Source organism: Rosa rugosa, chromosome 2, assembly GCF_958449725.1.
Source record: "Rosa rugosa chromosome 2, drRosRugo1.1, whole genome shotgun sequence".
In the NCBI taxonomy this organism is placed as follows: Eukaryota; Viridiplantae; Streptophyta; class Magnoliopsida; order Rosales; family Rosaceae; genus Rosa; species Rosa rugosa.
In genome coordinates, this window is record NC_084821.1 from 46,182,268 (window position 1) to 46,205,248 (window position 22,981).

Here is a 22,981-nt window from a genome sequence, read left to right on the forward strand (position 1 = left end):
TTGAGACTGGATTGATTACAAATTGAATTCTAAGAATAAAATTCATTTGATGTGCATAACTGACAATCAGCCATCATGACTCTTCAATGATTATTTTGTAACAGCCACACTTAGTGCTGTAACGTAGAAGTTGGCATTTATCTGCTCATAATGTCATGCTATCAGTGTCTCTGACGGGTTTTGGATAGGACTTTCTCAGCCACAAGTAAACCAGAAATCGACTCATGTGAGCCGGACCTCGGCTGAGGTGAAGCGAGTCGGACCTCGGCTGAAGTGAGCCGGGCCTCGGCTGAGGTGAAGTGAGCCTGAAGTGAGCCGAGCCTCAACTGAGGTGAAGTGAGCCGAACCTCGGCTGAAGTGAGCCGGGCCTCGGCTGAGGTGAAGGGAGTCGGACCTCGGCTGAGGTGAAGTGAGCCGAACCTCAGCTGAAGTGAGTCGGGCCTCGGCTAAATATTTATTATATCACGGCTCACTATGACCCAGGCCTGCTTCATGTGTGACCTGGCTTAATGTCACGTAGGCCTTGCCAAATTTAGGTTCAAACAATTGCATCATTGCAATATCAAACTAAAATGAACAAAATTGATAATTTGATACTAACAAGTCAAGTGGCTCTAATGATATGAACAAAATTGATACTAACAAATTGAACAAAATAGCCAAAATTGAACAACAAAATGAACAAAGCATAAAGTCATAAACTAAAATGACATAAACTGATTTGTATCACTCTTTTAGACATTAATACATAACACAATGAACAAAGTATAAACTGATATCATCAGCATAAACTGCATGCATTCTATACTTACTGAATTGAACAAAGTCACAAATTGATTGATACACACTGAAATCAAAACAGAAACAAAGTTGCTCACCTTAGGCAGTCAGTTTGATGGTTCTTGAAGTTTTGTTGGTTGACTTAGCTGCATCAGAAATTGTGGATGTCCTGCTGACCTTACTAGCCTTTGAAGGTATATATCGATGATGTAGTTGCCTCCTTCTCCTTCCTTTCCCTTTCTTCTTTATCTTGTTCTGCATAACAAATATTGGAAACAATTGGATTAGATCAGAAAGTTAGAAACTGCATCGAAAGTGACAGAAAAATAAAAACACAAGCAACTCAAGTTATCACACCTTGTTCCACTTCTTCAAACTATTCCATTTCCTCCAGAGTAGGAACATAAGCCAAGCCGGTAATGCAATCTGATTTCAGCCAGTTTTGAAGGCAAATTAATGCCTCAACTGATCTAGGAGTCAAAGAACTCTTATGAGGATCTATAATCCTCTTTCTGGTGCTAAAAGTAGATTCACTTGCCAGTTTGGAGGTTAGGATATTTAGGACCATTCAGCTTCCACCATGTCAAAATCTTGAACTCAGTGCCTTTGGGAGGCTTCTCTATAGGGTCTAGAATGTACCTATCTACCTCATGTTCACCACCACTGCATCACCATCTTCAAGCTCTCTATCCCAGTCCTCAAGCATATCTACCATCTTGCTGGTAACTCTAGTTGAAGTGTATCTGCTACTGCCAGCAGTTTGAGTCACCTCAGATGATCTAGTTCAATACAACAGAAATGAGCCAAATGTTCATGCGGAGAGCCATCTACTCCATCGAACTTGTCAAAAGTTGGCCTCTGATAACCCTTAGGGAATGGTAATGCATCATAATGAGCAGGGTAGGGTTTCAAGTACCCAGAGAACTGTGGGTTTGAGGACGTGTATACTTCTCGGATTCCTTCTGCAATTAGTGTCTTTATGTCTTCAAGACTTGCGATTACGGATCCATGTCCTCCTATTTTCTTTTCACAATCAGTTTTTTCATGATTTTTGTGATTGCCAATGTTAGCCATAGCGGCTAATTGAGAAGTCAGTGCTGCTATTTGAGCATCTTTTTCAGCTAGCATTGTCTTCATTTCTTCTAGCTGCTCTTCTATTGTTGATGCGTTTGTGACCATAACTGACATGGTCTCAGGCTTTGCGCCGTTATGTGTCTCAAAAATTTCTTGAGTATTTGGACTAACAACAGGGACCATATGTGGTCTTGATTCTGCTAAAGAGTCCGGGAATGCCTCCTGTAGTTTACGTGCTTCGAATGCCCCCACTGGTATACATGTTTTCTTGGACTTTGTAGAAACTTTTTTGTTGACCGCTGATAGACTCTGTTGGTGGTGCACTTTAACAACTTTGTCCTCCCGGCCAGATGAGCTGTCAGAGGTTGAGGTGAACTTGACTATCTGAGGTTCGGAAGCTATGTTAGCTGTCGGTGATTGCAGATATACTTGTTGTGGGGACTTGAGGGACCGGGCTTCGGGCCTTGTTGGAACCTCATGTGGTGTAACGACCAAAGTGATTGGAATAGAACCAATCATTATCTGAGTTGTGGTGGGGGCATGATTGAGCTTTAGGATGTCACTTGTGATTAGAGCTTGATCGATGATGCATGAAACACGATGATCAGCTCATCCTACATCTCTAGCCTTTGACTCAGTAGCTTTGAGCTCTTGGATGTTCATTTTCACTTGTGGTGCCATATTGTATCCTCTGGCAAACAAGTAACAAATATGATTAGTTATAAATGGAGATGAAAAGGAGAATGGGTCCCACTGGGCTTGCCAAAAATTATGTTGAGAGAAAATTGCACACAGTGAGCGAAAATGTCACCAAACATAATTTCACTCGTATTCATTTAGTGAATAGAGTTTTTATTATTTCGGGTTCGACCCATTCAAGACAGAATGTGTCTCTTAATTACAATCCTTTGTTACAGGGAAACACCCTTTGATTCCATTTATGAAGAAACCAATTGATGGGATGTGTGTATGTTTGTTTTTGCGGCTGCACCCGGATATTTGAATGAGTTGCCTACGTACCCTTGGAGAGGGATCAAGCCACTCGTAGGTCAAGAGTTCCAATGAGTGAATGACTCATTGGAGGGCTTTGATTTTGGAATGAGAGTAGTGTTTGGGACGAATTTGGTTTAAATGGACCAGGGATTCGATTTTGTGTTTAGGACACGGTTGTATCTAGATTAGTTTGTTTCTAGATTGCCTACATACCCTTTGCGGGATCAAACCACATGTAGTTCCGGCATTTGAGATTTAAATGGGTAGATGACCCATTTATTTTAGATTTGTGTTTGGGAGATTTGAAAGGTTTAGAGCCTTTGAATTTTGTGTGATTTGGGAATGATTTGATTTTCTGGTGCTGGGAGAATTTGACTGGAGTCAGTGATTCATTTGAGACTGGTAGAATTTGACTGGCGGAGTCAGGGATTCTGTTTGGAGTTGCGGTTGCATCTAGTGGGTCGCTAGACTGCCTACATACCCTGTGAAGGGATCAAACCACTGTAGTTCAAGTGAATTAAATTTTCGGTTTTGTACCGACTTTTGTGTTGATGGATGTGTACATATTTTGAATCCGTCAAGCAAAAATATATTCTGGGGTGGACATCCAATTTGGCAGAGTATCCACCGATTTGATTTGGGCCCCCTGTCGTGCCGAGATTTTTAACAGGCCTTGAGACTTGAAACGGGATTTGGGCCTCTGAAGTTTATTGAGCGTGATGCTGGTTTGAAGTAGGCTCTGTAGTACACCGAAACAACCCAAAAGCTTGCAAGGCGTAGAGTGATATGGACACCCATTAATTTTACATATGTACCCAACTTGAGCCCAATTTTTGTTTTCGACAAACTCAAAGACCCGCAGTAGACATCATTGGAACTGCACGAGTACGGCACCGCTTCATTTAGCCCTTTTTTTATTTATGCCACCGATTCAATTGCATGATTTGTCTCTTTTTCAAAGACCTGGACATTAGCTCTCTGTCATCTTGCCATTTAATCCCCATTTCAGAATAAAGCTACAACAACACCATGGTTTGACAATTATGCATAATTGCACAATGAGATTTTTGTCTTGTTGTGTGTTTATCACTTCATGAACTTAAACTTGCATTGTTTCTTGGTCCTCGTTGCCTGACTCTTATTCAAAGCAACCTTGCAGCAAACTTTGACAATCATAATTTAAAACTCTTTTGCCTTTTGGTGCAGGTCTTGAACATTCCTCCACCTCCAAGTTTAACGTGGCTACTTGAGAGGTGAGCTGCTGCCCTTTTTTTTTATATTGAATAGTACAATAACTTGAACAGAGAGCGGAAAAGCCGAAAGGATTTTATTGTTGACCTTCTTGCCGCTTGCTTCAATCTTGAGGAAGAAATCAAACACGACACCGATTGTAGACTTGCATTTGCTTTCTTTGCCTTTTGATTCAAATATTGTCTTGCAGACACAAAATAACATACAAGTCATCACTCCACAAGAGGCAGTCACGTTTGAAACTTTGACATATGTTCTGGGATTGCTCTGGTTTATTCCATCCTTTGTGGCATCTGGACTTCTTCATTCATGGTGGGTTGTGAGCTTCGACATTCATTGTCTTCACTACTCAAGCACCGCTGCAGTCACTTTGTGTTTTCTGCAGTTTTTGTGATCGCAGGTGAGCCAAGTAGAACACGCTGCTGATTTGTGATTGAAGGTAAACCGAGCATTCTGCAAACTTGCGGCTGGAGGTAGGCACCCTTTTATAGAGAGGTGGCCACTTTACTTTCAGGAGCAGCATTTTGATGATAACTTTGATGCAGGTGGAGCCATAGCTTGGCGTTGAAACCCTGCACGGGGATCACTTTGGAGCAGCTTCCCCACTATTGTGAACTCGGGAATTTTGCAGGACCGTACTTGACGTGAACTGGCAGCCACCAAGCATTCACCTGACATACTCATTTTTGCCACCCATATGCAGGACGCACCGCGATACAGGCATCAAAAACAAGTATGGTGAACCCCCTTGTACTTGAAGCTTGCTTCCGCCACCTATACGCAAGACGCACCGCAGTATAGGCATCGAAAGCAAGTGCAGCATGGAGTGACACCACGGCTGTGAATGAGGGCTTGATGTCGACTTTGTGTCTTACCCGGAAGCCATTGGTGAGATTTGTGAGGATGACAACAACGAGGGACTCTTGGAGAGAGGATAGACCATCAACTTCTTGTTTGGAGTGCTCATAGTCTTACAAGATCACCTATTTCGCTTTCTGTAATCATATAATGTAGAACAAAGAGAACACTTGAGTGAAAATGATAATTGACAGCATATAGAAGAAATTATACCCACTGCTCTATGTTTGTAGCTTCTCGTGGTCTCTTCTTAGCTTCGAATTATTCTTCTCTTCTTTCTCTGCTCCTGCGTTTTTCCCTTCTGCTCTCTCTTTTTTTTTTTTTTTTTTCTTCTATCGTTGCCTCTCTGCCCTCTCTTTTTGTTTTGCTGCTCTCCAGTCTTTCTCCTCCTCGTTTGCTGCAGAAGACGTGCCTTTTTATAGGCAACTGGATAAACTTGATTAAGATAGCCATCAATTCAATTCAAATTGAGGTTATGATAGCCTTTGTCAATTTGAATTGAAACGATTATAGCAACAACCACCTTCTATCTTCCACGTTGAAAGTTTCTGATGTCTTTTGGTCATTCAAACTTTGTATAGATATCAACATTGACTCGGTCTTGAATTTGCAAGATGGGAAGATTATCCAAGATTCTAAATTTGAATTCTGATGCATTGAGTACCAATCCACGTGATGCATGCATGATTTGTTATGTTGCTTTCTTCTTCTCTTTTTTTAAATTTATTTTGAAGATAGAGTTTCTGTTATGCATTTGAAGACAACTAGAACTCTTCTTTCTTTGGTCACAACAAACCTATACATTATCATGCTTTGGAGATAATCAAGCTAACCAACTTGAAAGCTATTGGATTCTCACTTTTGCATCGAACCACTTTTTTTATTTTGGGTTTGTGAAAATTTCGGTCTCAACACATTGTAAAATACCTTCAAGAATTTGACCAACACAACTGCCTTTGCCCAATCTGCTGCATTAGGTCGTCCAACCCTCTTCCTAGATGCCCTGCTCCTAATTGCAGATAAATCAACACTAAAATCATCCGGCTCTTCACCATCTTCCTCAACAGCCTCTTCATCTTCATCAAAATAAGACTTGTACTTGCTGTCCTCATCATCTTTTAGCCTATCAAATGCCTTTCTAAGCTCTAAAGCTGTTTCCAACATAATGTAGGTGGAATTCCACCTTGTTGGAACATCCAACACACAAATCCTCTTGCAATCATCCGCCACTTTTTCAATACAAGACCTAAATGCATCTAACCTTGATGAGCTTGATCTAACATATCGAACTGCATTCCTTATACTAGACACAGATTTATCCATTAAATGTACACTACTAGAAATCTGTTCATTTACATCACATCATTTAAATCGGTCAGACTTGCCCACGATGTAAAAAAGTAATCTAACATCGTTTTATGAAAATACCGATTTAAATGTATGTCATTAACATCAGTTCTTAAAATGACTGGTGTTAAAAATTTAGTTCGAAAATTTGTGGGAACCTATGTTTGCAAAAAGCGATAAGTCTTTTAAGTGAAATGAAGAAGCGGGGACTAAAAAAATTGCGCCCGACCCCAAAATTGAAACACAAACCCTAAGCTCAGTGTCGACCTCCATTCTCAACCCAGACTCGAGCTCCTCCTAAACTCGAGCTCCTCTTCCTGCTCCTCACCATCACAATCCTCCCTCCTCCATTTTCGGGCGGAATCTGAAGCGCCGAGATCCCGACCTCGATCTAAAATTGAAGTAACAGCTCTGAATCCTGACCCCGGCCTCGATCTGAGATTGGTAGAGTTGAAGAAATTAAAGAGGAATGGTTCTTTCCTCTCAAGCCCCACCGAAGTCGGGGTTGGAGCCCTAAACCCGAACACAGCAACCCAGCTGCACTCAACTGCGCCGTTTCTGACTCTCTCCGTGACTACGTGTCTCCGTCTCCGCCGTTTCTGACTCTCCGTCTCAGCCTCTCCGAGCTCCAGGTATCTCTCTCTCCCAGTCTCCCTCTCCGTCTTCTTCTACTCCTCTTCCTCTTCTTATCTTCTTCTTCTTAATCTGATTGAATCATGAATCACCCATTTGAAATTGAAATTGAATTCCTCAGAGTAATGAAATTGTATGTATGAATGTATCCTGATAATCTGAATATGTTGGTCTGGCCCAGATTGGAGCTACTTTCCCTCTCAACTCAAACCCTAGCCCCTCCTCCTCTTGTCTCACAGCTCGCATGAGGCTACTGAATGCGATCATGGCCGACGTCGTCACCCTGTCGTGTGCTCGTTGCAGCAAACCCGCCAATCTTCAGTATGTCAATTTCTCACTCTCAATTTTTTTTTTTCAATTTCGCTAATCTTTATGATTTTTTTATTTATTAATAAAGCTATAATCTTGATGCTACTGAATCAGAAATACTTGATTCTGAGAATTCTTGAATGTTCATGGCTTGAAAGACTGGAACTTTTGTTGAATTAAGCTTTAATTTTCCATTTGCAGGTGTCCCAAGTGTGTGGCATTGAAGCTTCCTCGTGAAGATGCCGCTTTCTGGTTTGTAATGATTTCCTTCTTTGAGTTTATAGTGGATTATTAGGGTGCCCTGTAGAAATTATAGTGAGTTGAGCTTTTTGGGTTTAGCTTGATCAGGATTTAGAACACATTAGCGGTTTGATTTGACTAGAATCGATAGCGTATGTTGATAGAAGTTTGAAAATGATTTGAAAGTTTGACTGATTATGGAGATTTGGACTCTTATCAGCACTCAGGATTGTTTTAAGGCTTTGTGGAGCTTGCATAAATCAGTACATTTAAAGGCCAAGCAGTCCAATGGGGCGGGAAATCCAGAGAATGAAGGCTGGCAATATTGCATGAAGAAAGGACAGGGTCGAACTCCGAAACTTCTTTATTTTGATTGGACAGGGTATGTTTCTATGTTTTTGCCTGCCTTTTCATTAATGTTAATTATGCATTAATGTTAATCATGCTGGACGGGTCTGACTCTTGGCATTCTTAGTCTTATGGTGTGAAAAGTTACGTATCATGGCTATGACATCATATAAATTGTTATAAATCACAAGAATTGCTCAGCTTATGGAGTTTCGGAAACTGATATCTGTCTTGTGCAGGACATTGAGACCATATCCTATATCTAGTAAGCGTGTGGTACCTTCTCATATTGATCTACCTGATTGGGCAGCTGATGTAAGTTTTGGAATCATTTCTATGTAATCCTCATGGTTTATTTGCATAGATGCACTGCATCTTTTGCTGTAAAAAATTGGAAGTAGATGTTGCATTGTGTTGCTACTTCTAGATGCAAATATGTCGTCATGGTTTTGACCTTTGAAAAATTGCAGGGAATCCCAAAAGAGGAACCCAGTAGTGACCTGCAGCGTGTTGTTGAGGTAAGGATGTACTTGATAAGTTAATCTGCCTTAATTTGCAGGCTTGGTGATTGTATTCAGATATTCTTCTTCTTCAATTCAACAATTGCCCCACCTCTTCTAATTCACATATTTCACTATGACAGAACAAATGGAGGACTTTGAGATTTCAAACCACTGAGCTTCTCTCTATTTTGCTTCAATACCAGAAATCTACTTCTCTTGGTAAGAACTTCTACTCTGTTAAATTCCTGTTCTTAAATCTATTCAAGGTTCTTGTGGAATGCACTTTTGATAATTACCCAGCTTTGGTAACCCCATTAGGATGGATAGGACTGGAATTGAACTTTTTTACTGCACTCCAAGTGTTTGATGTTATGCCTCAAAGACAACACCCAAGCTGAACCAGTGGGCTTTCTATCATTTTCGAAAAACCTATACTCCTTGTTTTACTCTCAGTTTTTCACAGCTTAAAGTAGACTCTTCAATGATCATTTTGAGCTTGGTTTCACGAAAAACGGAGTTAAAATGAGATACTAGTGCTATTTTGAAGTTACTGCACTGTTTCAGGATTTCTGCAGAATCCAGCTTTTCTGTAATTTCAGATTCTTGTTTGACCCTCCATTTGAACTTCGATTAGCATGAAACTTTGCAAAATAGTAGCTTTGCATGTCTACTTCAAATCTGGAAAGTTTTGCTTGAAATCACTAAAAGACAAAATTGTTGGTGAAATTTTCTTGCTTGTTACCAGTTTTCTGAAATTTTCTCAAACTTGCAGCTTATTGTTGCAAACAATTGATTTGAGAACCTTTACACTTATTTTTCTGTCTTCGATCTTTAGTGAGTCGGATTAGACATGCAAAGCATGCCTTGAAACTTAACTTCAGTTCGAAAGGCTTAGAAAAGGTTGTCTTTGTTCGAAAGTAATTACAAACCAGTGTTTTCTATGCTTTCTGATCAGAACATTCTGATCAATGTTTTCTTTTCGGAATAAGCCCACACATGGTGAAGCTCTAGCTATTGCTCAGTCTCTAATTGAGTGATTTAGTCTAAGGGAGAAATGTTATTAGGACTGATGGTGGTTTGCTTGTTCTAACTACTCTTGCTAAGCTTGTTACTTCAGTTGGATAAATCCTATTTGCTGCTCAGTCTCTAAGAAGAGTTACTTTAACCATTTTGTATTGAACATTAAAGGAGAAGATAAGCAAATTTTATAAAAGATTTGGAGTATTTCTTCTCCTTTATGTTCAATTTTTTTTGTTTTTGCACAGGCAGAAGCAATAATCAAAAACGAATATACATCACTACTTGGAGATGAGGCAAAGGGTTGGTTGGATACCACATATCTGTCCCAATCTAGCAATTTTCGTATCTCAAGAAGAAATAAGGTGATAGTGACTTGAATATCTAGCACGCTCTATATTCTAACTGTTGACTGCTTTATTTTATCCGACCATGTAGTGATGTATAGTTACTTAAAACTAAAATTCAGTTGCTCCTAGCTAAAAATATCGACAAATAACTTTGTAGTGCAGGGAACAACATTTGTTCTGCAAGAGAGAGCTGAACTTAGGCAAAGACTATTGACAATCATGTCCACTGGTACAAGAGTTAAAGAGGTAATATTTGTGAATCCAATTGTGTACTTTGTATGTCAAAACAACTTTTCTTGCTGATATGGTTTCTGGCTACCATATTAATACTGCAGGTAATCGAGGAGTTTATTTCCTTATATCAAAGTATAGGTGAATTGGAACTCCAAGAAGGGGAATGGGAAATGGTTTGGAGTTGACAGGTAATAAGAGTCATGTTCAAGTGAAGATTTACATAAATGTGATAACAAAAAGGTTATTTGTTTGTACTGGATTATCTAAAATCCTAAATGAAATGAAATAAAATAAAATAAAGAATGATGAAATATGTAAAATAGGTTGGTTTATAACTGCTTATAATTGATCTCAGCCCTAAGAGTTATGAGGAAAAGTGCATGCAGGCATGATGTCCTATCTGAGTTTAAGTCTTTAATATGATTTCAGTAATCGGAGTATTAACTGAGAGACTAGACAAAGTAGAGAAGTAGGGAGTTTGAAAAAGTAATCGGAGTATTGACAAAGAAGTTTGGCAATGCTTATTCCTGCCTCAAAGAAAGTTAAGCTTCAAATTTTTTTTTTTTTTTTTTGGGGTCAGTTTTGCTAAGGCGGAAGCTGTCGTTTTTGTCAATGCTTTTGTTAGTTCATTTACGATTGATCAATAATTCATTTATGGTGTAGAAAACATATCTTACTTTCATTGGGTATCTGGCTATAGAAAGTTACGTAGTAACTCCCAAAGCATTCTGATGTCTGAAAATTAGAAGCCTTGCCTCAGGTGGATGAAGTAATTGTATTAAATTTGTAGAACTAAGCCTCACCTTGGTTAGATTAAGCTGCTTTTTGTTCTCATCAGTTGAATGGGATATTAGGCAGTATTTGCTTCATCGTTTACTTCTCCGTTCATTTGGCTAAGCAGATAAGATACAATTGGTAGTAGATATCAGCATAACTATATGTGTCTCTCCATTCATTTGGCTAATCATATATGGTATGATTCATCAGCTGCTTTTTGTTCTCATCAATTGATGCACTTTCTGTTGTGATGTTATTTTATATTACTCATATTTTTAGAATTTGCAATCCATACATAATAACATCTACCTTTGGATTTCATAAAAGCTGAAAATTGCTCTGGTTTTCATCTTTTGATTTTAATGGTTTTCACACTTTACCGATATTGTATGCTTTTGAGATGAACTTTCAACCTCCCACTTTATTCTTTTCCCATGTTTGTAAAAAGTTTTTTTTTTTGGTTGTGAAAAGGAGAATTTGTATATTACTGCATTCACTGTTAAGGATGAGCAAATGGGACGCAGCCACTGAGGTCAACATTCTGTCGGGAATGCCTCCGTTTGGGGTGTAACGTCGGAGCATTCATTTAGTTGTTTAGTTTCAAAGCCTTAGCTGAAAGATAACCAAATTAGGATAACAATAAAAAATTGTGTAACATTACTCTTCTCTTCAGCTCTATGTTTTGTGCTGCTGTTCTTTCATTCTAGGCTTTGAAGTAACTTAGCTTCTCAGGTATATACCTTTTCATAGGTTTCTGTCTCTTTCTGTGAATATGGTTTTTTATTCTTACTGCCTATATACTTCACTCAAACCTTTTGGTTGCTGATTTCATCTGAACCTTCATTTCAGTTCTTTTGGAAGGTTTGATTTCAGTTGATAATTTTTAAATCAATATGAACATGCTGATATATTTTCCAGCTCTTGGTTAGATTTATAGATAGGCTGTGAATTTCTGATGTCTTGGATGGTCTTTGATATGATCATTTCGTAATATGCAATTATGCATGTCGAATGTACAATCTCTAATGTCAGGTGGATATGATCAATAGATATGGAAACTTGCTCAAACGCAGTGTCAGGTGGAATTTTCTATCTTATTTATTTTTTCATACAGTTATAGATGAGAGGCCAATCATCTATGATGTCCGCGCACAACCCCATTTCGTGGACAGCACTGCTGGAAGCCGTGACCTCTAGATGGTATGAATAGACCTTTTCCATCTTTGTACATTGTCTGAAGGATAAGTTGAAGATTGGACAACGTCTGTGATTTGACATTCGTTTATTCTTTCAATTTCAGACTGTTAGTAGGGAAATTCGGAAGATTTTGACAGAGAGGGCAGCCAAGTTCAATATTGCAATGGATAATGTAGTTGGTTGCTATTATGTTTATGGGCTAGCCTTTGTAGGATTTGGGGTTTTATTTTGTGAATTATGTAGAATCGTGAATGAAGATGAGAAAATTAATGGAAAGTCCCAATTTTTGGATGATGAGAAATGTATTTCTAGATTATCTTTTCCCACCACCAGCAGCTAGATGATTATTTGCATATCATTCTTATATATGAACTGATGCATATAAATGGGAAACAAAACACTAATGTCAAAGAAAACGATGTCAATTCAGAGATTACAAATCAGTACCTAAAACTGGACTGATGTCTCATGATTATGAACATATCGAAATGTCACCCAAAAATCGATGTACACAAAATCAATGCACATCGATATCTAAACACCAAACCGTTATCTACTGTCAACGTACAAATCAGCTGTTATAAAGTAAACCGATTTACCATGAAATACAGGACATCGGTTTTGAAAAATAGAATTGATGTCTACAAAACAACTAGACATCGTTTCAACTAACGAAAACGATGTTCCTAGTAACATAAAGCATCATTCTTAATAGATTAACTGATGTTGCCTAAAGGCACATACATCGTTCTCAGAAGAATAAGGCGGCAAGATGCACGTAAAAATGGACACGAACAAACAAAATTTTTTGGAGACTGATGTCTACAAGAGTATTAGACATCATTTCTGAAATTGTAATCGATTTAAATGTTCACTTAGGTATTGTTCGAGATATACTTTATTAAGCATAAAATGTGAAAATATGAAGAATTAAATATAGTTAACATATAAGATTATGATGATTATAACGATTATACATCGATTTGTGTTTTAGAATCGATGTTGGTCGTTGTCTAGGACATCGGTTAAAAACGCGCTTATACTGATGTCTGCATCTTTTACATCAGCCACTAAGAGATCGGTCAGAATTTAGTTTTACATCGGTTCTGGACTGATGTAAATGAACAGATTTCTAGTAGTGGTAGGGCAGAGCTCACAGTGAGATTGACTATATGTGCTAAATAGCGGACATGCAGATATTTCCCAACAAAAATAGCACTCTTTTCCCAATCGTTCATTTTGTTCCTAATGTAATCTATGGCATGCTTATTTGCATAAGCATTATCCATAGAAATAGTTAAGACTCTATCAATAGACCAAGCCCTCAAATATGACTCCAAAAATTTTCCGATTGTAACTCCTTGATGATTTGAAATTACACAAAAATTGAGAACTCTCTTGTGCAATTTCCACCCATTATCTATGAAATGGGCAGTTAAGACCATATAGTTGATGTTTTGAAGGGATGTCCAAGTATCGGTTGTCAAGCACACACAATGACAACTTAATTCTTTTCTAAGCTCTTCCTTCTTCGACTGATACATTTTCAAAAAAAAATTCACTATAACCTTCCTACAAGGAATTTTCCATTTCGGAATAGCCACCTTACAGAAATACTTAAACCCTTGTCTTTCTATGGAACTAAAAGGCATTTCATCCATCACTATCATAACCGTAGCAGCTTGAATGCAAGCTTCTTGAGTCCAGTGCCTAGTTACCATAATTTCATCCAAGTCATCAGCACCAAGCTGAGTTTGACTCGCTGCTAATTCTTTTCTACCCGGATATTCCTTGCATATTACCTAGCCTCTATGTGTTTAATCAGAGAACTAGTTCCATTACTAGTCGAATTACATGTGAGGTGAGTAGGACAATACTTACATTGTGCTCTTGTGGTGCGGCCAACTTCCTGCTCAATTCCATCCACACTCTCCATAAGCGGGTGCTCCACCTTTATGAAATGTGCCCAAATCCAACTTCTCTCCTTAGATTTCTTCAATTTCTGAACTTTCTCTGCCCTCTTTCTCTTTGCAGCACCTTTCTTCGTGGTGCTAAGATGATGCGACTGAACTCCTTCAGTCTCTTCTCCTTGTTGTGTTGCAGGTACAATCTCATTTCGAGGACTCCAAGTACTTGAATTCAAAGAAAGTGAATTCGAACTCATTTGCAGTCGAAATGTTGAACGATTTGGGAGGAATTGGGAATTTGGGATTACGATTTGCCAGTTTGGGATACAAATTGGGATTTAGGAATTGGGATTTTGGATTTTGAAGCACATATGGGGTTATGAATATAGACAGATTCTGGGTTTGGAACTTTGAATCAGGGAACTGAGGGAAGTGCACTGTGTTCGACTGCGGGTCTGAGGTCGAGTGTTTGAGGCTTTGAGAGTTGAGAGAGTTAAGAGTTTTAGGTTTAGCCATTTAGGTCGAGGTTGTCGAGTGTTTAAGTCGTGATGTCGTGTTGACTTGTAAAGAAACGGGCCTGAGGTCGTGAGGTCTGCATATACATGGGTTTTAGTGAATGAATATATGGGCTACTGGACCTACAGGCCTGCATATACCGGTTCCAACGGTTCTGGAGAGTATGGAAAAGGCATAACCGGAACCGAACCGGGTTTTCTAAAATGGTTCGGTGCTTCCATTTAGTCATGTTTTCAGAAGTTGAAACCTAACCGAACCTCTGGTTCCACCGGTTCTCGAGTTCAAAATCCCAGGCCTACATGTGGTTATAGTAAATTCATCCCACTCCTCATAACCAAATTCAGAGTCATAACCATTGCATTGGAAATTTTCCATAAGACAAAGATTACACAATTAAGAGAAGTTGAAGTGGTCAGGAAGTTTGCTACATCGACTTTCCTTTGTCCATAGTATGCACCAACCTAATCGAGGCAGTTTCACTTGCACAGTCTCATATCAAAAAGGATTATGAACAAAGAACTTGGATCCCTTTGTATCATAATCTTATTTTAATGGGCTAAATACTAGTTAGTACCCTATGGTTTAGGTCTAAAATCAATTCAGTCCCTGGACTTCTAATTTGATCAAAAACACCCCTGCACTTTCAATTTTGATCTAATAGGTCCAATTCGTTAATATTCTTTCAAATAGTTGGATTATTTGTTGAAAAACTATTTATTTTTAATAGTAGGACTCACTCCTAAATTGACAATGCAGACCACCTTGACACCACATCATAAAATATAGGCCATATATGATCCACATTAACAAGTTAAATAACTCAATTATTGGAAAACTAACAAATTGGACCTATTAGATCAAAATTGAAAGTGCAGGGGTGTTTTTGATGAAATTAGAAGTTCAGGGACTGAATTGATTTTGGACCTAAACCACAGGGTAGTAATTTGTATTTAGCCCTATTTTAATTAACAAAAGAAACCAACCAGAGTATAAACAACAAAAGCTTGGATACTTGATCGAGGTTGGCTTTTCGCACTTGTTCTTCAACCACCGTTCTAATGGGGTTAATTTTTTTGGACCCCAAATCAAAGAACTGTGCTATACAAACGGTACCATAGGAGTAAAGAGAAGCTTCAACCCGCATTATAGGAAGTATTTCACGTTGCTGAAGCTCACCGCGGTCAGAAAAAGCTCGCTGCCAGTTTTTGCATACCACAAGAGGTAAGAAAATCAGGATAATGAGACATCAGACGTTCAGCCACTAATCGTGACAGCTCAACTGGAAGATCAGACCAATAACAACGGTTTGAACAAATTGGAATGGTACTCGAGGACGATTTCTTCTTCGGGGTCGTCTAGGGTACCTTGATGTATGTCATACCCTTATTTTTTTATTTTTAATAAATTAATGTAGTGGAAATCTATTGAACTGGTTAATAGGTTACCTGCTTAAATGTTGACATGTGTCGATCATTTTAAAAATAAAATTTACCATATTAACAACACATTCTTTCTTGAAGTGTAATATTGTTCAGAAACATGTAACAAATATGGTCAAAATAATAAATTACACATAGTAGAACTAAAATTACGACTTATGACGACACTTATTATGGGTATTGTAATTGAGTGGTCAAAGATGTAAATATCATAGTTGGACAACTTTTATCAAATGGAGAACCTCCTTACAATACTGAGTACTTACATATCTTTTGTTCAATATTTGTTTTACCATATTCCCAACACAAATGTTGTTGGAATTGTAAAATGTTGATAATCTTGTAAATGATGTAGTTTTTGAAGTAATTACTGCAAATCGAATAAAAGTTAACACTTTTACATCAATTGTTGTGGCATGGGTTGTGGTAAAATGTGTAGTCATTATAGTAATCATTTCATTAATGATAAAAACATAAAGATTTACCACTATAACAACAAATTTGTTGTCACACTTGTTAAATTGTTCATAAACTAGTACATTAGTTTAGGTTGAATAATTACTATTAATAGAACAAAAATTACCGCTTTTACATCAGTTGCCGTGGGTTGTGGTAAAGTGCATGGTCATCGAAGTAATCATTTCATTAATGATAAAAACATAAAGATTTACCAATCTGACAACAAATTGTTCTCGCCCAGGTTATCTTCTAAATCTGGGTCGGTGATGGGAAGAGATTTTCGCATGTGGTTGAGCTAGACGTTGGTGGTGGTCCAAGAGGTTGTGCGAATGGCGTGGTGATTCTCTGCATCGGAGGAGCCTCGGAGTATAGCTGTGGTAGCGGTGCTATTACCTTGGTGGTATTTGGGTTGGGCCCAAGTTGTGTAGGGCAAACTATTGGCTCATGATTAGGGCTCTTGGATTTGGGCTCATGATTGTTGCTTTGAGCCAAACCAACAAGAAGAAGGGAGAGCTAACTTTTAGCTAGCCTAGTGAAGATGGGAACTCTAATCCTAAGGGGAAGGAGATGGTGCTTGCCTAGGGTTTGGTCTTGGTCTAGTCTAGCCTAGTTGAAGATTTTTTATGAGTCTTCTTAGAAGTGTTGCCCAACGTGCGTACTACAATTGCATGCTTGATGTAGGTTAAGCAACTACCTAGGTATATTTTCCTTTGAAGTCGAAGTTCTTTTTTTTTTTTTTTTTGAAATAGAACAAACTTTATTAACTAAATACAATTACAATCGTATATAAGGGCATCCAGTATAAAATCTGGAGCATGAGTAAACCATTCAATATGAATATTGGAATCAAAACTAAAACCAGCTAGACGATAAGCCACCACGTTGGCCTGTCGAGGAGCAAAACAGACTGTAACCTCCCCCAGCTCATGCAGTGAGCCTTGAATATCGAAGATCAGAGCTGCGAACTCGGACAAATCCTCAGTTAAGGAGTTGATGGCTTGGACGACATGTAGACAATCACTCTCAATCACAGCCTTGGTAACATTCAAGGCCCTCAAAAAGTCCAAACCATTCTGGACAGCGAGCAGTTCCGCATGTAATGCAGAATTCACCAAACTGGCTCTATAAGCAAACCCCGCAATGAAGTGTCCAAAAGAATTCCTCAGGACACCACCTGTGCCTCCATACTGCACTTCCGAGAGAAAAGCTCCATCTACGTTCAACTTAACAACCTCCATAGGCGGTGTCGTCCAAATATTTGTACGTACAAGACCAGTCTGAGTACGACCACCAGATTCCTGCTGAACTCGAGAAAATTCCTCATATCAGGCCATAGCACCGGCCACAAGGCCCAGCCTTGTTTGAGATCGATCCCTCCACAACTTCTCATTCCTATTCCTCCGGATACTCCACATCAGCACCAACAACTTATCAAAGCACTCAGCTGTCAGAGTACACTACTAGGATAAAGTTCATAGACATCAGTTCACAACTGATGTTAAAAAAAAAAAAATCCGATGTCTTAGTGGGTGATGTTAAAGATCACCAAAACTAAGACATCGGTTCACAACTGATGTCTAGTTTGCCACAAGACATCGGTTTAAGGTTAAGAACCGATGTAAAAACGTTTATGTGATCACCATTTTGGTGTGTTTATCTATTGTCGAACCTTCATATTTTGGCATTAGATGCTTAATGAAATATAAGTTTAACAACACAATTATCCATTTTAACATCGTTTCTGATTTAGAAACGATGTCTAATAATATTTTACACATCGGTTCTAATAAATTTTTACATCTGGTTCATAAGCTAGACATCGGTTTTCTACTTAGATCGATGTCCATAGTTACTCTAGACATCGGTTTTTGTTTATATCTTGATGTCCATATTAAATTCTAGACATCGGTTTTGTATTTATATCGATGTCCATTGTTACTCTAGACATCGGTTTTTGTTTATACATCGATGTCCATATTAATTCTAGACATCGATTTTATGTTTGTATCGATGTCCATAGTTACTCTAGACTTCGGTTTTTGTTTATATATCGATGTCCATATTAATTGTAGACATCGGTTTTGTGTTTTTATCGATGTCCATAATTGTTTTAGACATCGGTTTTGGTTTATATCTTGATGAACAACAAAATCGAAGTATCCAAAAGCAAAGCATCAGCACAAAACAAAGCAACCCAATCCAAAAGATATAAAGACAGATTGAAAAAGAAAAATCTTGGGGCCTCACAGAGCTCTGGTGATATAATTGAGAAGCTTCTCAGAATCATCAAAGAACAGAGACACCACTTCCACAACAAAATCTGGGTTGCTCTCATCTTGAAGTTGTTAAAGGTGCCAAACCAGGCCATCCAAAAGCCCCTTCTCTCCCAAAAACCCACCAGGAAACAAAAATGACCAAATAAAATCAAGAACACAACAAAAATCAAAACAAACCCATCTGAAAATTATTCATAAATGTCAACATTAATTTTATGTTCCTTACCTCCAGAATTGACAGAAGCTTGTAGTTTCAACATACTCTTGTATCTGCAAAGACCCAAGCACAACTTGATAAGCGAAATAACTAGGACTCAGCATCCAACCCAATTGGAACTGACAGAATGAAATCGAACCAACAGCAAGGCAGCAAGAGCAATTTGAACATTCATTCATTTAATCAAGAGTAAAGCAGCAACTTACCCGAGCTTGAAAATTTCTGAATCGAACCAAGTTTCCAAGAGCAAGATCAGTTGACCACGAGCCCGATACACTGAAAACCCAGAAATTAACGAAAGAGTGAGACATAGATCGATTGTAAACCCAGAACAGATCGATTGAAAACATTAAACCCAGAAATTCAATTCAACCCAAAAATTCAAGCAAAATTGAGAGGATAAAGATGAAAGTGATACCGTCGGGGTGGAAGGAGAAAAGAGAAGGAGGAGGGGCAAGGCGGAGCTCCGGCGTGGACTGCGTCTTTAGCAGATCTGGTGAATTGGAGAAGAGAGATGAGAGAACAGGTGTGCCAAAAGGAAGAGGAGGAGGAGGATAGCGGAGGCGGAGGAGAGTGGAGGCAGAGGCTGAGGCAGAGAGCAGTTGGGTGCTGGTCGGAGGAGGAGGATGAGGAAGAGGAGGCAAACGAAGTGTAGTCGTGGTGTTTAGGGTTTAAGAGAGAAAATTAACCGAGTGTAGTCGCGTGGGAAACTGACAAAGTGTTGGAGGCAAACGAAAATTTGTTCCCCCGCCTCATCAATTTTGTAACTTAGTCGTTTCCGCGCTTTCTCAAAATTTTGCAAAAAAACAGAGACATCGGTCAAAAATGATAAACGATGTTAATTGTAGAAATAGAAATCGATTTTCCAAGAACTGATGTTACAAATCTCTTTTACATCGCGTGAATTCCTGACCGATGTCTATGACATGATGTCTATTAACATTATTCTAGTAGTGGTAGTAGCTCTCTCCAGAAACCAATCCTTCCAGGTCAAAGAAGAAGGCTGAATATAAAAAGGGGCAGCACCTAAAATTCCAGTGGATAAATGACACTGACAAAACAAATGTTCCACCGTTTCAACCTCATCGGAGCAAATGACGCACTGAAGATCACCGGAGAAACCCTTGGTAGCTAGGGCAGCACGAGTAGGGAGGAGATTCTGAACAGCTCGCCACCCAAATATGGCGACCTTACGGGGGACTTTGGCCATCCATAAGGCCCTCCACACTGGTCCACATGGATCACCAACGGAAGAGGAAGCAAAATGATGACCCATGATAAACTCACGAGCTATAACATAAGCAGACTTCACCGAGAAGAAACCTCGCTTATCCAATTTCCAAGACGCTCTATCCTGACCATGGCGTCTACTAAGTGGAATAGACAAAACCCGAGTAGCCACGTGAGGATCAAAACATAAATGAACAACAGCTTCATCCCACGACCAGGTGTCCGCATTAATGAGATCTGCAACCCGCTCAAAAACTGTATCCGGAGGCCGAGTGAGAGTGTGAACAGAAACAAAAGGAATCCAATCGGAATCCCAAATGCCCACAGAACTACCATTGCCGATTCTCCAAGATAAACCAGCCTGCAAGACCGCCCTAGCCTCCATAATACTCCTCCAAGAGTAAGATGGCCTCTCCCCCATGTCTGCCGTAAGAAAAGTTCCATGCGGATAATAAACGGCTTTGAAGACTTGAGCCACAAGAGAACTAGGATGTGTAAGAAGACGCCATCCTTGCTTAGCTAGCATGGCAAGATTATGAGCGTATAAATGCTTGAACCCCATACCTCCCTGTTCTTTAGGAAGACACATTCGCTCCCAAGAGTGCCAATGGATTTTACGCTTATCATCAATACTACCCCAAAAAAATTGGCAACAAAGTTGCTGGAGATCATCACAGAGAGACTTAGGTAGGGCATAACAGTTCATCACATAAGTTGGCAAGGTTTGAGCAACAACTTTGATAAGTAATTCCTTACCGCCAACGCTGAGAATCTTAGCACGCCAGCTAATGAGCTTTTTTGTGAGGCGTTCTTTCAGATAGGCAAAGATGGCCGTCTTGTTATGCCCTACATGTATAGGAAGCCCCAAGTACAAGCCATTCTCTTTAACACATGTCACACCCAAGATTGCAGCTAGTTGATTCCTCGTCTGAAGGCTAACATTACCACTAAAGACCACACTTGATTTCTGTAAATTGATATGCTGACCGGAAGCTTTGGCGTACACGGCTAAGATGTGCTTGAAGGCTAGGCATTCCCCCACTGAAGCTTCTCCAAATAGAAAGCTATCATCCGCAAATAGGAGATGATGAATAGTAGGTGCCGTGGGAGACATTTTCAGACCCTTGACCAATCCCTGATGAACTGACGAAGAGATTAATGCAGAGAGACCCTCAGCACATAGAATAAAAAGATATGGGGAGAGAGGATCTCCCTGTCGAATACCACTAGAAGGCAAGATAAAACCTGTAGGAGTACCATTAATCAGAATGGAATAGCTCACTGACTTAACCGTAGTCATCACAATGAACCGAAGTTCTTTTATTAGTTTTAGACTCTTGTGCTTTAATGTTTTTTGGAGTAATTTGTGTATCAATGTAGGTGTAGGCCTGTGTTTTGTGTTGGTGTATGTACTATTCCAACCTTGAAATTGTTTTCATTTATCCAATGAACCGTCTAACCCCTATATATATATATGTGTGTGTGTGTGTGTGTGTCCGAGATATAGATTACTTTTTTGTTTACAGACTTTATTTATGAGCTCTAGGTTTTGCATAAAACCTATTTCACAAAGGAAAAGGTATGTTGGCCACTTAGCCCGACTTGGAATTCTCCAGCTTTCCGGAAAAAGAAAAATAAATATAAATAACAGAAACAACAAGAAGAAAAAAAATGCATTAGACTTTGAGCTTGGATTTTAATCATTTGTTTCTTCTCGCGGTTGCAATCCCAAATCTAAATCAATCAACCTCTTCGGTCCATCACAAAATTCACAGAAAATTCGCGGCAATCTGTGATGGGGCATAGCGTTGGTGTGGTGCAGTCGGCGGCGGCGGTGATAGCTTACAATCTCAGACAGTCGTCAAGTTGGTGGCACGACATCAATGCCTCGCCGCTCTGGCAAGACCGAATCTTCCACGGCCTCGCCATTCTCTACGTCCTCGTCGCTTTCGTTGCCCTAGTTCAATTGGTTGGGACACAGGTGCGAGTGCCGGAGTACGGCTGGACCACCCAGAAGGTCTTCCAATTTCTCAATTTTATTGTCAATGCAGTTCGATCAGCAGTGTTTATTTTCCGCCGGCAAGTACAGAAGCTGCATCCAGAGATTCTCCAACATGTGTTGCTTGATATGCCAAGTTTGGCTTTCTTCACAACTTACGCGCTTCTGGTTCTGTTCTGGGCTGAAATCTACTATAAGGCGCGTGCTGTTTCTACAGATGGACTAAGGCCGAGCTTCTTTACAATCAACGCTGCGGTTTATCTAGTTCAGATATCTATGTGGTTGATATTATGGTGGAACCCTATCCCAGTCGTGGTCTTGTTATCTAAACTGTTCTTCGCAGGGGTCTCCTTATTTGCAGCCCTTGGATTTCTTGTGTATGGTGGAAGACTGTTTCTGATGTTGCAGAGATTTCCTGTGGAATCGAAAGCAAGACGTAAGAAGCTGCATGAGGTTGGCTACGTGACAACCATATGTTTTACGTGTTTCCTTGTGAGATGCGTAATGATGGGCTTATGTGCATTCGACAAGGCGGCAGACCTTGATGTTTTGAATCACCTTCTAAACTTGATCTATTACCTGTTGGTGGAGATATCGCCTTCTTCTTTGGTTCTTTTCATTCTGAGGAAGTTGCCTCCAAAGATTGGGATCACACAATATCAACCTATTCGCGATCGCGCTCTGAAGGTATGATGAAAGCAATTAACCAAGGGTCAGGCAGTAAGGACTACATGGACTTTGAGATCTACTTTTGAGGACAATGAAATCATCATCAAGCTACGACTCAAAGATGACCATTCTGAACTGTTGTATTGGGAAGTTTTTGTTCTCAGCAGGGGTGGTAGATATGTCAAAAAGAATTGACCTAGCCTTTTTAAGGAGTGTCTCGTGTATGTTAGTAACTTAGCATCATGGTGTTTTTATTTTGTTTGTCGTCAAATCATATGATTGGTGCTTTGTTGTTTGAAGTTTGAAGTTTGAACAGCGTCTTTAAGGAGTGTATGTATATATGTTTCGTATAGGAGTA

General features: G+C 39.3%; 2 protein-coding genes and 2 long non-coding RNA genes across 13 annotated transcripts; 3 read left to right on the top strand and 1 right to left on the bottom strand.

Annotated features, from left to right (window-relative positions):
* Nucleotides 1–3,769: 3,769 nt before the first annotated feature.
* LOC133733080 (uncharacterized) lies at nucleotides 3,770–5,163 on the top strand. The gene is made up of 2 exons (XR_009857483.1): nucleotides 3,770–4,571; nucleotides 4,644–5,163. It is a non-coding gene; the product is annotated as an uncharacterized LOC133733080 (long non-coding RNA).
* A 1,357-nt stretch (nucleotides 5,164–6,520) lies between these two features.
* Nucleotides 6,521–12,212, top strand: LOC133734633 (methionine aminopeptidase 1A-like). 10 transcript variants are annotated; one of them, XM_062162244.1, is made up of 12 exons: nucleotides 6,521–6,935; nucleotides 7,118–7,257; nucleotides 7,447–7,497; nucleotides 7,706–7,867; nucleotides 8,073–8,148; nucleotides 8,304–8,351; nucleotides 8,477–8,555; nucleotides 9,602–9,718; nucleotides 9,861–9,949; nucleotides 10,039–10,125; nucleotides 11,829–11,914; nucleotides 12,015–12,212. In XM_062162244.1, exons 2-8 carry the CDS (start codon nucleotides 7,181–7,183, stop codon nucleotides 9,646–9,648), a joined length of 540 nt encoding a protein of 179 aa, XP_062018228.1. In that variant the 5' UTR covers nucleotides 6,521–6,935; nucleotides 7,118–7,180; the 3' UTR covers nucleotides 9,649–9,718; nucleotides 9,861–9,949; nucleotides 10,039–10,125; nucleotides 11,829–11,914; nucleotides 12,015–12,212. The 10 variants fall into 10 exon arrangements, with proteins under 10 accessions (XP_062018228.1, XP_062018225.1, XP_062018227.1 ...); XM_062162241.1 differs by having other exon boundaries at nucleotides 10,039–11,914; XM_062162243.1 differs by having other exon boundaries at nucleotides 11,747–12,212.
* A 6,405-nt stretch (nucleotides 12,213–18,617) lies between these two features.
* Nucleotides 18,618–19,438, bottom strand: LOC133728793 (uncharacterized). The gene is made up of 3 exons (XR_009856014.1): nucleotides 19,144–19,438; nucleotides 18,932–19,001; nucleotides 18,618–18,778 (listed from the first exon to the last, which is right to left on the bottom strand). It is a non-coding gene; the product is annotated as an uncharacterized LOC133728793 (long non-coding RNA).
* A 2,312-nt stretch (nucleotides 19,439–21,750) lies between these two features.
* Nucleotides 21,751–22,647, top strand: LOC133730861 (tobamovirus multiplication protein 3-like). Its single transcript, XM_062158373.1, has one exon. The coding sequence runs from the start codon at nucleotides 21,751–21,753 to the stop codon at nucleotides 22,645–22,647; it is 897 nt and encodes a 298-aa protein (XP_062014357.1).
* Nucleotides 22,648–22,981: the final 334 nt, after the last annotated feature.